Source organism: Peromyscus californicus, unplaced genomic scaffold (assembly GCF_007827085.1).
Source record: "Peromyscus californicus insignis strain IS unplaced genomic scaffold, ASM782708v3 Scaffold_22__1_contigs__length_63687245, whole genome shotgun sequence".
Lineage (NCBI taxonomy): Eukaryota > Metazoa > Chordata > Mammalia > Rodentia > Cricetidae > Peromyscus > Peromyscus californicus.
The window spans coordinates 8,026,441-8,040,020 of NW_026294525.1; the positions used below are offsets into that span (position 1 = coordinate 8,026,441).

The 13,580-nt window shown below is 45.1% G+C and overlaps 1 protein-coding gene across 3 annotated transcripts in view; it reads left to right on the forward strand.

Annotated features, from left to right (window-relative positions):
- The window catches only part of Agpat4 (1-acylglycerol-3-phosphate O-acyltransferase 4), a 105,487-nt gene that overhangs the window by 27,655 nt on the left and 64,252 nt on the right, over positions 1-13,580 (forward strand). For 2 of the 3 annotated variants that reach the window (XM_052750841.1, XM_052750840.1), the window contains exon 2: positions 6,240-6,501. The exons of the other annotated variant lie outside the window; for it this stretch is intronic. In XM_052750841.1, the coding sequence (XP_052606801.1) occupies positions 6,324-6,501 (178 nt within the window). In that variant the 5' untranslated portion in view covers positions 6,240-6,323. The remainder of the gene's footprint in view (positions 1-6,239; positions 6,502-13,580) is intronic. 3 annotated transcript variants of the gene reach the window in all.

Sequence of the window (13,580 nt, forward strand, 5' to 3'; positions counted from 1 at the left end):
ATCCTGAAACTTGCTCTGGAGACCAAGCTGGCGTCGAACTCAGAGATCCTCCTGCCTTTACCTCCCAAGTGCTGGGATTAAAGGCATGCCCCATTATTGCCCAACCAAGTTCAGCATTACTTAGGTTGATTTACTTAAGAACACAGGAAGAGATTTGGCCTCTCTACAAATCTGGTCTGGTTGGGTGCTATAACATGAGCAATAGATAAATAGATGTTAGATAGATAGATAGATAGATAGATAGATAGATAGATAGATAGACAGACAGACAGATAGAAATGGTGGGTGGGTAGGTGACTTTAAAATGAAGCTGTTGAGTCCTAGCTCTAGCTTGGCCTCGGCCTCTCCTCCTGAGTGTGGCTGTTCTCCTGCTTTCTTCGTAGCTGCAGATCCTGGGATGAGGCAGAGTGTGTAGGTCTCCTATTTGTTTAAGCTGTGTCTCTGTTTAGAGAAGAGTACAATTCAAACTCTCCTGGGTGGAGTCTGCCTGTGTCTCCATCAATACAGCTAGGCAGCAAATGGACCTGTCTGCTTTAGCATCCGTAACATGTCAAGACTAGAAAGACTGTGTGTCTGTGTGTGCGCTTGTGTAGCTCAGTGTCCGTAAGCTCCATGTTAGATGTCCTCCCGTGTGTGTGTGTGTGTGTGTGTGTGTGTGTGTGTGTGTGTGTGTGTGTGTGTGTGTGTGCTGTGTGCATACAGTGCCTGCAGAGGCCAGGAGAGGGCATCAGAATCTCTAGAATGGGAGTGACAGATGCTTGAGAGCCCCCATGTGTGTGCTGGGACTTGAACCCAGGTCCTCTGTAGGAACAGCTAGTGCTCTTAACCCTGGAGCCGTCTTACCTGCCTGGTCCTTAGAGTGTTTGAGGAGCATCATCTCCCATCCCAAGTCCCTGCCGGGAAGTATAGATGAGAATGAAAGCATGGAGAATGGGCAACGTGACCTGCTTCGAGATACACTGAGGAGGCACCGGCGTCTAAGTAAGATGGACAGAGGCTCTAACTAAGAGGAGGAAGACAGTCCGCCCTCAGCCCACAACTTCCTCAGAAACACCACACTACTCTGTCTTAGCCACTTCCTCCTTGCTCGCTCGCTTTATTGGAAGTGAGAGAACTTCCTTGTAGTATTGCGCTCATATCTCAGACATGCTATTCTCTTCACCCTCACAACCGCCTGGGTAGATGGAGCCACTCTGATTTCACAGAGAGAAATTGACAGACTGTGAAGTAGCTGAGCTTGGATTTGGGTCTGAGCTGCCAGGTTCAGGTCTCATTCTACAAAAACAGTAAATCACAGGACTAAGCCATAACTCTTCTACTAGTCAAGCCACTGTTAGTAGATGGCTATGGATGGAACATAGAGTAGAGGTGAGTTCTCTTTGTCTCTGTCTGTCTGTCTGTCTGTTTGTCTATCTATCTATCTATCTCTCTATCATCTATCTATCATCAATCATCTTCTATCATCTGCCATCTATCTATCTTTCTGTCTATCTCTCTATCATCTCACTTCTATTTATCATCTATCTACCTGTCTATTATCTATCTATCTATCTATCTATCTATCTATCTATCTATCTATCTATCAATCATCTATCTCTGTCTGTCTATATCTATCATCTATCATCATCTGTCACTTATTATGTGTCATCTATGTCTATTATCTATCATTTATATATCTATTTATCTCTTTATTTACTATCTATCACCCATCTATCATTTATCTACTACAACCTATGCATCTATCATCTATTTGTAAATTTGTTATTGACCAATCACCTTTCTATCACCAATCTATATCTACCTATCCTTGATCTATCATCTATAATTACTATGAATCTGTCATTCATCTATCTGTCTGTCTGTCTGTCTGTCTGTCTGTATCTATCTATCTATCTATCATCTGCCACCTCTCTCCTTACAACCCCTCATGCTGATTCATCTATGGGGAAACTGATGGCTGAGGAGGTTAGGCCACTGGCACTGTTGATCACATGCATCTTTATTTACAAAGTTATAACTTAGAAACAGCTTCATAGCTACGTGTTGATCTCTGAATCCTGTAAGCTATTGCTTGGATATTCTCAGAAGTAGTGTGCAATTCTGTCATACTCTTGCCTCATAGGATAATAGACTACACGAGTGGTTTTACTGCGATGATTTTCCATATATTCTAAGGACTTCCAAGGTGAAAAAAATAGGCAAAGTGTCTTACAGTGTTTTCTCTCTAGCTGTTTTCATCTCGGTTTAGGTATTTATATCATCTTTTCTCAGCCTGATGTGAAATTGGCTAATTGCCACATTTAGAAGAGAAAGTTCTTTTTAATTCAGAATGGCAAGTCCCCCAAGCTTCTATCTGGAATTAACATTCATACCATCTTTTCCACATCGGACACACCTGATAACTTCTCTAATGATATAGTAGTTTCTCTCTCTCCCTCCTTCCCTCTCTTTCACGTTGTTCAGGTGATTCTCTGACTTATTTTGTTTTACATATAAGTTTGATAAACTCTGTATTAGGTTATTTTCTATCTCTATAACAAATACTAGAACCTGGATGATGTATCAAGAAAAAAGATTTCCCTGATTTTCAGTTCTGGGGGTTCTGCTTCTCCTTGGCTATTGGTTATCTTAGTCAGGGTTTCTATTGCTGTGATGAAACACCATGACCAAAATGTAAGCTGGGGAGGAAAGGGTTTATTTGGCTTACACTTCCATATTGCTGTTCATCATCAAAGGAAGTCAGGGTATGAACCTGGAGGCAGGAGCTGATGCAGAGGCCACGGAGGGGGCTGCTTACTGGCTTGCTTCCTATATCTTGCTCAGCCTGCTTTCTTATAGAACCCAGGACCACCTGCCCAGGGATGGCTCCACCCACCATGGGTTGGGCTCTCGCCCATCAATCACTAATTAAGAAAATGCCGTACAGCTGGATCTCATGGAGGCGTTTTCTTGTTTGAGGCTCCGTCCTTTCAGGTGACTCTAGTCTGTGTGTCAAGTTGACCTAGACTAGCCGGCCCATGGTGCTGCCATTATGGTGGGTGTCCTCACGATGGCGGACACATGTGAGAGTCAAAGTTCACCAGAGACTGAGAACTCTCCAGAGAACTAGCTTATTCCATGAGACTTATGGTAATCTCTTCCAAGGGCAATTCCCCCCATGACGTAGCCATCTTCCTCTAGACCCCATCTATCAAAGCTTCTACCACCTGAACATCAACATGCTGAGGACCAAGCATCTAGAACATGAATCTTTGGTGGACAAACCTCATCCAGACTGTGGAAGTCAAATTAAGTGCCACAGAGACAAGAAACATTATCTCCTTTAGAATTTTGATTAAAATGGAGTAGCCACTAAATCACAGCTTCAAGTCCAAGCTAGCCAGGAAACCCCCAAGTCTTTACTTATACATTAACACACGTGAGAACATATGTGGCCATTAACAACCCAACCCAGAGAAGCTAAGGCCTCTCTGATTCCTCTTATGACGTGTCTCTATGTATGACGTCCCTTAATATCATTGGCACCATGTTTGACACTGACTAGTGTGCCAGCAGAGAAGGTTTATTTACCAGAGGGTGTGATAGTTCTTGGAATTTAACAGTGGAGAGAGGAAACTTGATCCCTGACATTGAGCAGTTCAGTGAGGAAGCCAACATTTAATCCCTACACATCACTTACCAGCAACTTCCTTTTCTGAGTGTCCAGTCCTCAAGGCAAGGGATTTGTCAAATTCTCACAATGTTAGACCCCGAAACCCAATGAAGACTTAAACTTGTGGCCAGATTGTTTTGACGCTATTTGTGGTTAATGCAGGAACAGTGAATAAGTTCCTGGGTTGTTCAACATTTAACTGCTAATGTTGCCAGGCTGTAGCCTGTGTAAGGTACCTCTGGGTGTGTTGTAGCAGGAATCCTAATTGGTCTCAATAAAAACCTGGAGCCAGATTTCGGGGTAAATGCTGAAAGATCAGAGAGACAAAGGAACAAGCCACAGCCACCTCTCACCTCACCAACTCCTCAGCCAAAAGGAACCTGAGCCCCTGTCTCCTCCTGCCTTACAGTCCTCTCTCCACCCAGCCATATCACTTCCTGTCTCCACCTCCCTAGAGCTGGGATTAAAGGCATGAGATCCCATGGGCTGGGATCAAAGGTGTGTGCCACCACTGCCTGGCTCTGTTTCTCTTTAAGACTGGATCAGTCTTGTGTAGAACTCAGAGATCTGTCTGCTTCTGCCTCTCAAGTGCTGGGATTAAAGGTGTGCACCACCACTGCCTGGCCTCAGTGGCTAACTAGTGGCTGGGCTCTAAACTCTGATCTTCAGGCAAACAAAATATCACCACAGTATGTGGTTACTAAAGTCAAGTTAGAGCAGAGCAAGCTGCTAGTTTCATGCTATAGTTCCAAAGAGAAAGGGATGGGGTGTGTTGAAACCACGGAGGGAGATTCACAGGCTAGGAATGTCTGGGTGTGGGAAGGACCAAGAGGCAGGGTTGGAGATTGCAACCCGGAAGCCAGAGTGGAGCACCTGTGACCCCTAGGATGGGCCATGTTTGCTGTGCCAAGCTGACTGCCAAGATATCGGGCCTGCTCTCCCCATACATTTCTCTCCTCCCAGAAAGGTCTGGGAATTACACAGGATTGCAGGTACCTCCCTGAAATCCTTAGCAAGTATCAGGATTCCTCCTGTGCCCTTCCTTACTGTCAAGACCATCTTAAAGTCAGCACAGGTGACCTAAGATTGAGTCTCTGCTTCCACATCTTCCCTTCCCTCCAGCGTCCTTTGTGACTGAACTTCACTGCAGGCCACCCTGTCTTTTGCTGCTTCACAGAGAAGAGTTCTGAGTCTGGGGGAATAATGCCCTCCTCACAACCTAGGGGCAGAACAGCTCAAACAGGTGCAGGGCAGAGAGACCGAAGCCCTAAAATCAGCCATCAATTGCCATTACCTTAAATCATCACCCAGCCTGGGAACTGCCCCATTCCTTGCTCTGAAAAAATGGTTTAGTTGGTAGAGTCCTTGCTTTGCATACCTGAAGCCCTGGGATTCATCCCCAGAACCGCATAAATCTGGTGAGGTGGCACACACCCGTAATCCCAGCATTCAGGAGGTGGGAGCAGGAGGGTCAGGAGTTCAAGGTCACCATTCTTGATTACTCAGTGAGTTTGAGGTCAGCCTGGGGTACATGAGACCCTGTCCAAAAATAAAAGCCTCAACTCGTGGGATTCCTGGGAGTCTAGGATAAGCTAATAGATGTGACCGTCCACAGATTGGTCATCTTTTGCATGATAACAAATGAATGATTTTACCCTTTGCCAACTGTGAGGAAGTTTCTCCTAAAGCTTGAGGCTTTTCTAGGTAGTCTGCAGTCATCTTGGCTCCTAGGAGAAGCGAGCCTGCCTCCACCCTTCCTTCCAAGGCCCTTTCTGCTGAACTGTGAGGTCATTTCATTTCCTGGTTCCAGATCTAGAGGCTGTTTAATGACCCCATGATGAGTCTGGCCTCTCTGGGCAGGCTGAATTTCTTTCTGATTAACAACTCTTATGGGGTGGGTATGCACATATCCGCACAAATTTTATATAAATATATAAAGAATGGCATTACAACCATACACTGAAGATTGGCGTAAGGTACTGACTGGGAGAGAAGATGAGCTCCACAGTCCCAGTTAGGACATCAGGCAATTTAATGGCAGGTTGAGTTGTCCACTGGAGTAAATGGGCACTAGTCTAAGGTGCTTGAGGGTAGAGCCAAGCCCAGCTGGGTCCCTCCAATGTCATCCAGGGTAATCTTGAGTTCAGGGAAGTCCTGCCAGCAGGGAGTGGTGAGGTCAGGTCCGCAGGAAAGCAAGCAGAGGGAGATGGGGAAGGGTTGGGTTAGTGCTGTGTCGTCTGAGGAAGGCCCCGAGGAGGGGCCACGCTGTGAGTCTGGGAATCTATGCCACCATGGCTGCTGTTTGAATGGCGACTTGAATGACCTTGGTCTAGTTGCTTCACTTTTCCAGGCCTGGTTCCTTACCTCTTACAAAGGTACCAACCCCAAAGGCTGCTGGGAGGATTCAAGGGAAGATTGCCCAATCAGGGCCTAGACTGTGCCAGATAGGAAGCAAGACCATATCGATGCCCGCTAAAGAACAATCAGTCAACTTTTACCTTCCAGCCTATCTTCTTCCTGCAAGTGTGTTAGCTGGAATCTAAAGCACACCATGCTTTTGCTAATGTCTAACGTTCGTGTGTTTCAGACACTTTCCTGAGCCCCGGATCTCTCTCCCTTCTGGAGCTATCCCACCATACACATTTCTCTATTTTGAGAACCCCCCCACGTCATGGACCTCATCGGGCTGCTGAAATCCCAGTTTCTATGTCACCTGGTCTTCTGCTACGTGTTCATCGCCTCGGGGCTCATCGTCAATGCCATCCAGCTGTGCACGCTGGTCCTCTGGCCCATCGACAAGCAGCTGTTCCGCAAGATCAACGGCAGACTGTGCTACTGCATCTCCAGCCGTAAGACCTGCGCCCTTCCTTCGTTCGTGCTTGCTTCTTCCCTGAGATGGGAGGCTCATCACACGCATTCGCTAGGCTGGGCTGCTGTGTCTCGTTCTTGGTTGCTTTAGATCTGAAATGCCCATTTTGTCCCTATGCTACAAAAAAATTATCCTGCCAGTGAGAAATGCCCAAAGCTGTTCAGCCCTAAAGGGTGAACTGGGGACAGTAAATATGCCTTCTATAGCCGCTTCTCCCACTTTCCTTCTCAGAAGTGAGTGGTCCATTTTTGCTTCGTTACCCTGATGGAAATGGTATGAATGTATGGCTGGTGTATACCCGAGAGCAGGGGATTCTCTCTGGGTAGATACACAGATCACACGCAGCTTTGGTTTGGTTTGGTTTGCAGTACTAGAAGTCAAGAATATATGCATCTTTAAAAACTAAATGGCAACATACATGCCATCGTTCTCTTCCTGATTTTTTTTTCCATCTTATTTTGTGATCATCATAGACAAATGTGGAGTTGTAAGAGACAAAACAGTGAAGTCCCAAATTCCCTACAGAATGATATAAGGGAAAAAAGGGATGAACTTGACTCTACACCCAAGCACCTTGTACTGGTTCCCATTAACTGCAGGTAGTTGTACAGTCAGGGATCTCTAGAGGATATATATATATGTGTGTGTGTGTGTGTGTGTGTGTGTGTGTGTGTGTACATATATATATGCACATTCTAATAAGTCTAATAACTTATTCACTCTAATAAGTCACATATATGCCTATATATGGCACACACACATGTAGCTGGAGTTTTCCTGCCTGGCCCACAGTCAGGACAAATCTCTCTCACCTGCCAGTCCCAAGCCGCTCAAACCCGATCAAGTAAACACAGAGACTTATATTGGTTACAAACTGTATGGCCGTGGCAGGCTTCTTGCTAACTGTTCTGACAGCTTAAATTAATCCATTTCTATTAATCTATACCTTGCCACATGGCTCGTGGCTTACCGGCATCTTTACATGCTGTTTCTCATCATGGCGGCTGGCAGTGTCTCTCTCTCAGCCTTCCACTTCCCAGCTCTATTCTCCTCCTTGTCCCGCCTATACTTCCTGCCTGGCCATGGGCCAATCAGTGATTTATTTATTGACCAATCAGAGCAACACACTTGACATACAGACCATCCCACAGCGCGCACACACACACACACACACACACACACACACACACACACACACACACACATGTGACTTGAGTGGCTTACGGCTGTGGGTCAGCTAGTCCAATAATGGCTGTTTCTCGATGGAAGTTTCAAGATTCCAATAGTTGTCCAGTCCATGAGGCTGGATGTCTCAACTGGTCCTTAGTGTATGTCGGACTCCCCAAGAAGTAGGCTCTAGGCCCTGATGCCAGGGAAGGAATGCTCAGCAGCAGGACAGATAAACTCACCAGTGAGAATGAGGCAAGCAGACAAAGAGCAAAAGCTTCCTTCTTCCATGTCCTTTATATAGGCTGTCATGAGATGCGTGACCGGGATTTAGGATGGGTCTTCCCACCTCAAAAGACCTGGATTTAAGGTGGGTCATTCTATCTCAAAAGATTCAAATAACTAAAAATCCCTCACAGGTGTGTCTAGCTGCTTGGGTTTTTAGTTGATTCCAGACTTAGTCAAGTTGAGAACCAAGATTAGCGCTATCGTAGTAGATCATTGGAGTACAGTATTGTAGCCAGGAAATTAATGTCCATATAACTCACCAAACACGCTTAGCTTTCTTCATGTTGTGTGTGTACATGCATGTATGCATATATGTGTGTGTGTGTGTCTGTGCATCTTTGTCTGTGTTTGGTGTGTGTGTGTGTGTGTGTGTGTGTGTGTGTGTGTGTGTGTGTGTGTATGTGTGTCTGTGCATCCTTGTCTGTGTTTGGTGTGTGTGTGTGTGTGTTGGTGCTAAGCTGTTGAAACATAACTCATTTGGCCAGAGCTTCCACAATGAAAGCAAGGTATCAGTATATTGCAACATCTAGTGGTGAGTTCTGTGCTGATAAATGCTAAGCTGATAATTATTCCCTAACCTAGAAAATACTGTTTCATTATCAATAATATATATATAATTTTATATATATATATGACTGAAAATATATTCAAAATATGTCCTCTTTCATTCAAACTAAGCCATGAAAATATCGGTGTAACCTTAGATTATGGCCAAGAGACAGAACTATTATCTTTCCAAAACAAAGAACAATGAAGTTAAGCCTAAACCTGCTTCTTACAACAGGAAGTCCTCTACTGGCGGTTTTTATTTTGCTTTTGTTTTTGAGACAGGGTGTCACTATATAATTCAAACTAGCTTCAAACTTGGTAATCCTCCTTCCCTGACTCTTGGATATTGGGATTTCAGCCATGTGTTACCGTGCCCAGCTTTATAGTCTTACCTTTTCAACTTTATTATCTTCCAGTGTGTGTACCTGTGTGCACATTTGTGCATGTGAGTGTAGATGCCCATGGAGGCCAGAAGGCTCCATCAGATTCCCTGGAACTGGAGTTACAGGTGGTTGTGAGTCTTCTGACTTAAGTGCTGGGAACTGAACTCCAGTCCTCTGTGAGAGCTGGAGTATACCCTGTTGATAACTGCACCATCTATCCAGCCCCATATACTTTTAATTGACACAATGATCATATATGTTTGTATGGTCTATGCAGTGCCGTGTTACACATATACAAAGCAGGGTAGCAGGCTCATCCATCATCTCGCACATTTTTTTACTCCTTTGTGCTGGGAACATTTCGGATCCTCTCTGCACACTCTACAACCACACAATACACCATTAATCTTCGTGCTTCTCCTACTGTGCCATTATGCTGCCTCTGCAAGTACACCCACTTGGAGAAGCTTTTAAGCTTGCTACAATGCCATTTCCAAATTCTGCTTTTGATGTGTGTGTCCCTTGTCTGGAGACCCATGTCACAAAACGTTTCCTCTCCGCTTTCTTCTAGTAATTTTATAGTTTCTGGTCTCACATTATTTAAGCCTCCACTCTGAGTTGATTCCGTACATGGTGAAAGATGTGCTGGTTTCATTCTCCTGCCTTTGGACACCCAGTTTTCCTGATACAAAGTATCTAGGTGACGGTTTTCTCTGATGTATGCCTCGGTTGCCAGTCAGTACTGTAAACACCGTTTTCTTCTCAGGTTCTCTGTTTGTTCTCTTGGTGTAGGGGTCTATCCTAGGCCAGCACTCTGCTGCTTGAATTCCGTGACTTTATGGAATGTTTGAAGTCGGGTTATACCCCTCTGCTCACAATTGTCCCTTTGCCCCTTGGCTCACAAATGCTTTGGCTATGGAGAGTCTCTTGTGTTTCCATACAAATTTTATGAGTGAGTATTTTGTTTGTTTTCTATTTCTGAGAAGAATGCCAGTGGTACTTGTTATATTACATCTGTGGATTCCATTTGGGTCGTATGGATATTTTTAACAATATTAATTCTTTCATGCACACGGAATGTCCTTCTCTGTGTGTGTACACAGGTGTGTGTGCCCCCTCTAACTTTTCTTTCCTCTTTGGTGGTGCGGAATGAAGGCCTGAGGCCTGACTCATAAGCACTGCAGCGCTCAGCTGCCCCCTCAGCCTCCTCCTCCATTTCTTTAACCCGGGTTTTGTGGTTTTCATTGTAGAGATCACGTGATTCCTGGGCTAGGTTTTTCCCTAAGTGTTTTATGATTTTCTTGGCTCTTGTGTGTGAGGTGGCTTTCTCATTCCTCCCCCAGCTGTTTCACTGTGCTTATGCAATGCTGCTGGTTTGTGTGTGTCAGTTTTGTGTCTTACAACCTGATTGTTCGTTTGTCCGTCTACTGGGGTGTTTTGCTTGTTTTTGGTGTAGCCTTTTAGTTTTTCTCTGTATCTGAAATCATGTCATCTGTGGACAGGGATAATTAGCCCCTTCTTTTTCTTAGAAGCCGTTAGTCTTATCTTACTGTCCTAGGTGAGACTTCCAATACTAAGGTAGAGTGGTGAATGTAGATTGCCCATTCTTGACCTAGAGGAAAGAAGCGCAGCCTCATGCAAGTTGTCGGCTGAGGTTCTGTGTTCACTGAGGCACATTCCTTCGATATATCATTGGCGTGGGGGCAGTTTAATCAGGAAGCGATACTGGATTTTATGAAATGCTTTTCTTGTACCTGTTTGAGATAACTATAGTTTTTTTGGCCTTCATCCTATGATGTAATGGATTACTATGTTCATTGATTTGATTTTGTTAACCCATTCTTGCATTCCTGGGGTAAATCATGGTATGTAATCTTTTGGATCTTATATTGATTTTTTTTTCTTTTGGTTGTTGTTGGCTATTTTATCAAGAATTTTTGTATGTTTTCATAGGGGACATTGGTCTGTAGTTTCTTCTTTCTTTCTCTCCTTCCTTCTTTCCTTCCTTTCTTTTTCCTTTCTTGTAGTTTCAGTTTTGGTATTACCATAATGTTGGCCTGATCGAATAAGTAGGGAAGGGTTTCTTCTGTTTCTGTTTTTGTTTGTTGTTGTTGGTTTTTTCTTTTGTAATTTGAGAAAATACATCGCCAGTTCTTGGTGAAGAGCTTGGTAGACTGAAGCGTTTGGGCCAGGCTTTTCTTCCTCGGGAGACTCAGGCACTGGTTCTCTCCTGAAGCTCATTGTTGTCCTTTCACGTTTTCTGGGTTTTATGGTTCACTTTTGGCAGCTTGGATGTTCCAGAAATGTAGCCGTGTCTTCTAGATCATCCAAGTTGTTAGTGGCTAGCTCTTCGGAAGAGTCCCTGGTGACCTTTTGTTTCTGTGGCACGGGTTCGAGTCTCCTTACTCCTCCCGGCTTTAGTTGTGGACTTCTCTCCGTTTTGCAGTTTTTGTAAAACTTCATAAACGAGGCCAGTTTTGTTTCATTTGTCTTTCCTATTATCTCCGTTCTGTTTGTTTCTTCTCTGATCTCTGTTACTTCTCCTCCACCAAGTTTAGGTCTGTTTTTCATTCTCATTTTTTTAGCTCCTTGATTTGTATCCTTGGGTTGATTGCCTGAGTCTTTTCTCTATATTTGATATAGGTGCTTGTTTCTGCAAGCTCTCCCTCTTAGTTCAGCTTTGGATTTATCCCGAAGGGTTTAGTATGTTGCATTTCCATTTTTATTTGTTTCAAGCAATTTTGAATTTTCTTTATAGCCCCCATTTTGAATTCCTTTCGGGTAATTTATCACTTTCATTTTCTAGTCTACTGGAAGGAGAGTTACCATGTTTCTTGAGAAGCGTGGTCGTCTCTCTTGTTTATCGTTGTTTCTTTATCTTGTGTCTCTACATTGCCATTTGCACATGCAGTGGGTCAAGGAACCTCTGCTGGTTTTGTAGGGTGACTTCCACAGTAAAAGACGCTCTTCCAGCTCTGTGTGGGGCGTGGCTCGAGTAGGCCATGTTGGCCCTGTTCTGAAGTTGGCACCATAGTTGCCTGTGCAGCTTCATGAGCTGTAATAAACGTTGGCAACGTGTGTGAGTGTGTGAGTGATACGGGACCGGGCTATGCGGGGTGGTGTGTGTGTGTGTGTGTGTGTGTGTGTGTGTGTGTGTGTGTGTGTGTGTGTGTATGGTGGCGGGAATTTCTGGAATGCAGCATTTAAGCGGAACAGTTTGCTGACTGCCCTGATTGTAGTGTCGCTCGCCTTTGGGGTCAGTAAACACATGTCGGTGGCGTGTCCGAGTGGAGAGGGTGTGTACATTGTAGTGTGTGAGGACCACACTGACGACCAGGGTAGTTTCCTATCTCTGTGTCTGAGGTGGGAAGGTGTCTTTGCAGAACCTTTCTGTAGGGCTAGGGGTGTGGGGGGAAGGGGATTGGCAGCCTGCTCAGGGAGGGAGGGCTTCCTATCTGCTTCCTGGTGTCTGGGTCGGCCAAGAAGCTGAAGGAAGGCTAGATAACTTCCAGGCCATGGGATGGTGAGTGGCTCAGCTTGACTACCTCCCAGGACACATGATAGATCAAGCTTTTCCTGGCAAGCTGACTAGCTGTTCCCAAGGTTCAAGATGGGTAAGCGGGACCATCTGTCTACTCCCCAGGTGTCTCTGTGGGCTGAGCTGCTTAGGAGGCATCTCAGTTGCTTCCTGGGGGGAGAAGTGTGGGTAGACACAACCACCTGCCTGCCTTCTCAGGGGGGCCCGTGGACTGAGCTACTTAGGATGGCAGCCTGTTGCTTCCTGTGGTGTGGGAGTGTAGCAGGGCCACCTGACTGGTTTAAGAGCCAAGATGAAGTAGCTGGAGACAGCTGCCAGGTTGCTTCACAGAACCCCTGCTGGGCATGTCTCAAGATGGCATTTTGTAGCATGAGTCGGGGTCAGGCATGGTATATGGCAGGCTGTCCCGTAGAGCCATGTAGCAGTATAGCACAGGTTGCAGGATCTGCAAAGGCTGTATGCCCCCCCAGCAGGCGAGCTCTCAGTGTCTGTGTCTGGAGTCTGTTTGCTTACTGAGCAGTCCCTCTTGCTTTAGGGATAACCTCTGGGATGTATGGAAGAAAGGTGTTAGTCAACTCAGTCCCTTTATAGGCCAATATATGGCCCTGTTCTGTGTACCCCTACATCCCCCACAGGACTCTGGGGTTTTGCCTGATACAGTGAGAACAGCTGTTTGATATTTGTTCCCCTCCTTGGTTGTAGAGAGAAACACTTCCAGCACTTCCAGTCAGCCATCTTGCAATCCCATCATCTTTAATCCATTGTCTGTGGCTTATTGGATACAAACACCCATTCAGCCCAGTACCACCTGGTGTGCCTTCCTAGGCCACCTTTATTCGGTTCTAGTATTAAGGCATCTACAGTGGTGTAGAAAGAGGGAATCTTTGTCAGAGCCCAGCAGAGAAAGAAGTAGGTTGGAACTGTGGCTGTGTGAAGAGGGAAGGATTTGTATCATTAAGGGACAGAAGTTAGCTGACTGAGATGAATATTACATTTTAAAAAATATTTTTCCACACTGCAGCAGGGGGAGGGGCTATCTATATAAAATCAGATTTATCAAAGCAATGTTGGCTGCATTTTTTTTTTTATAAAAAATAACATTTAGTTTTTAGTGGTCTTGCATATACTTCAGGT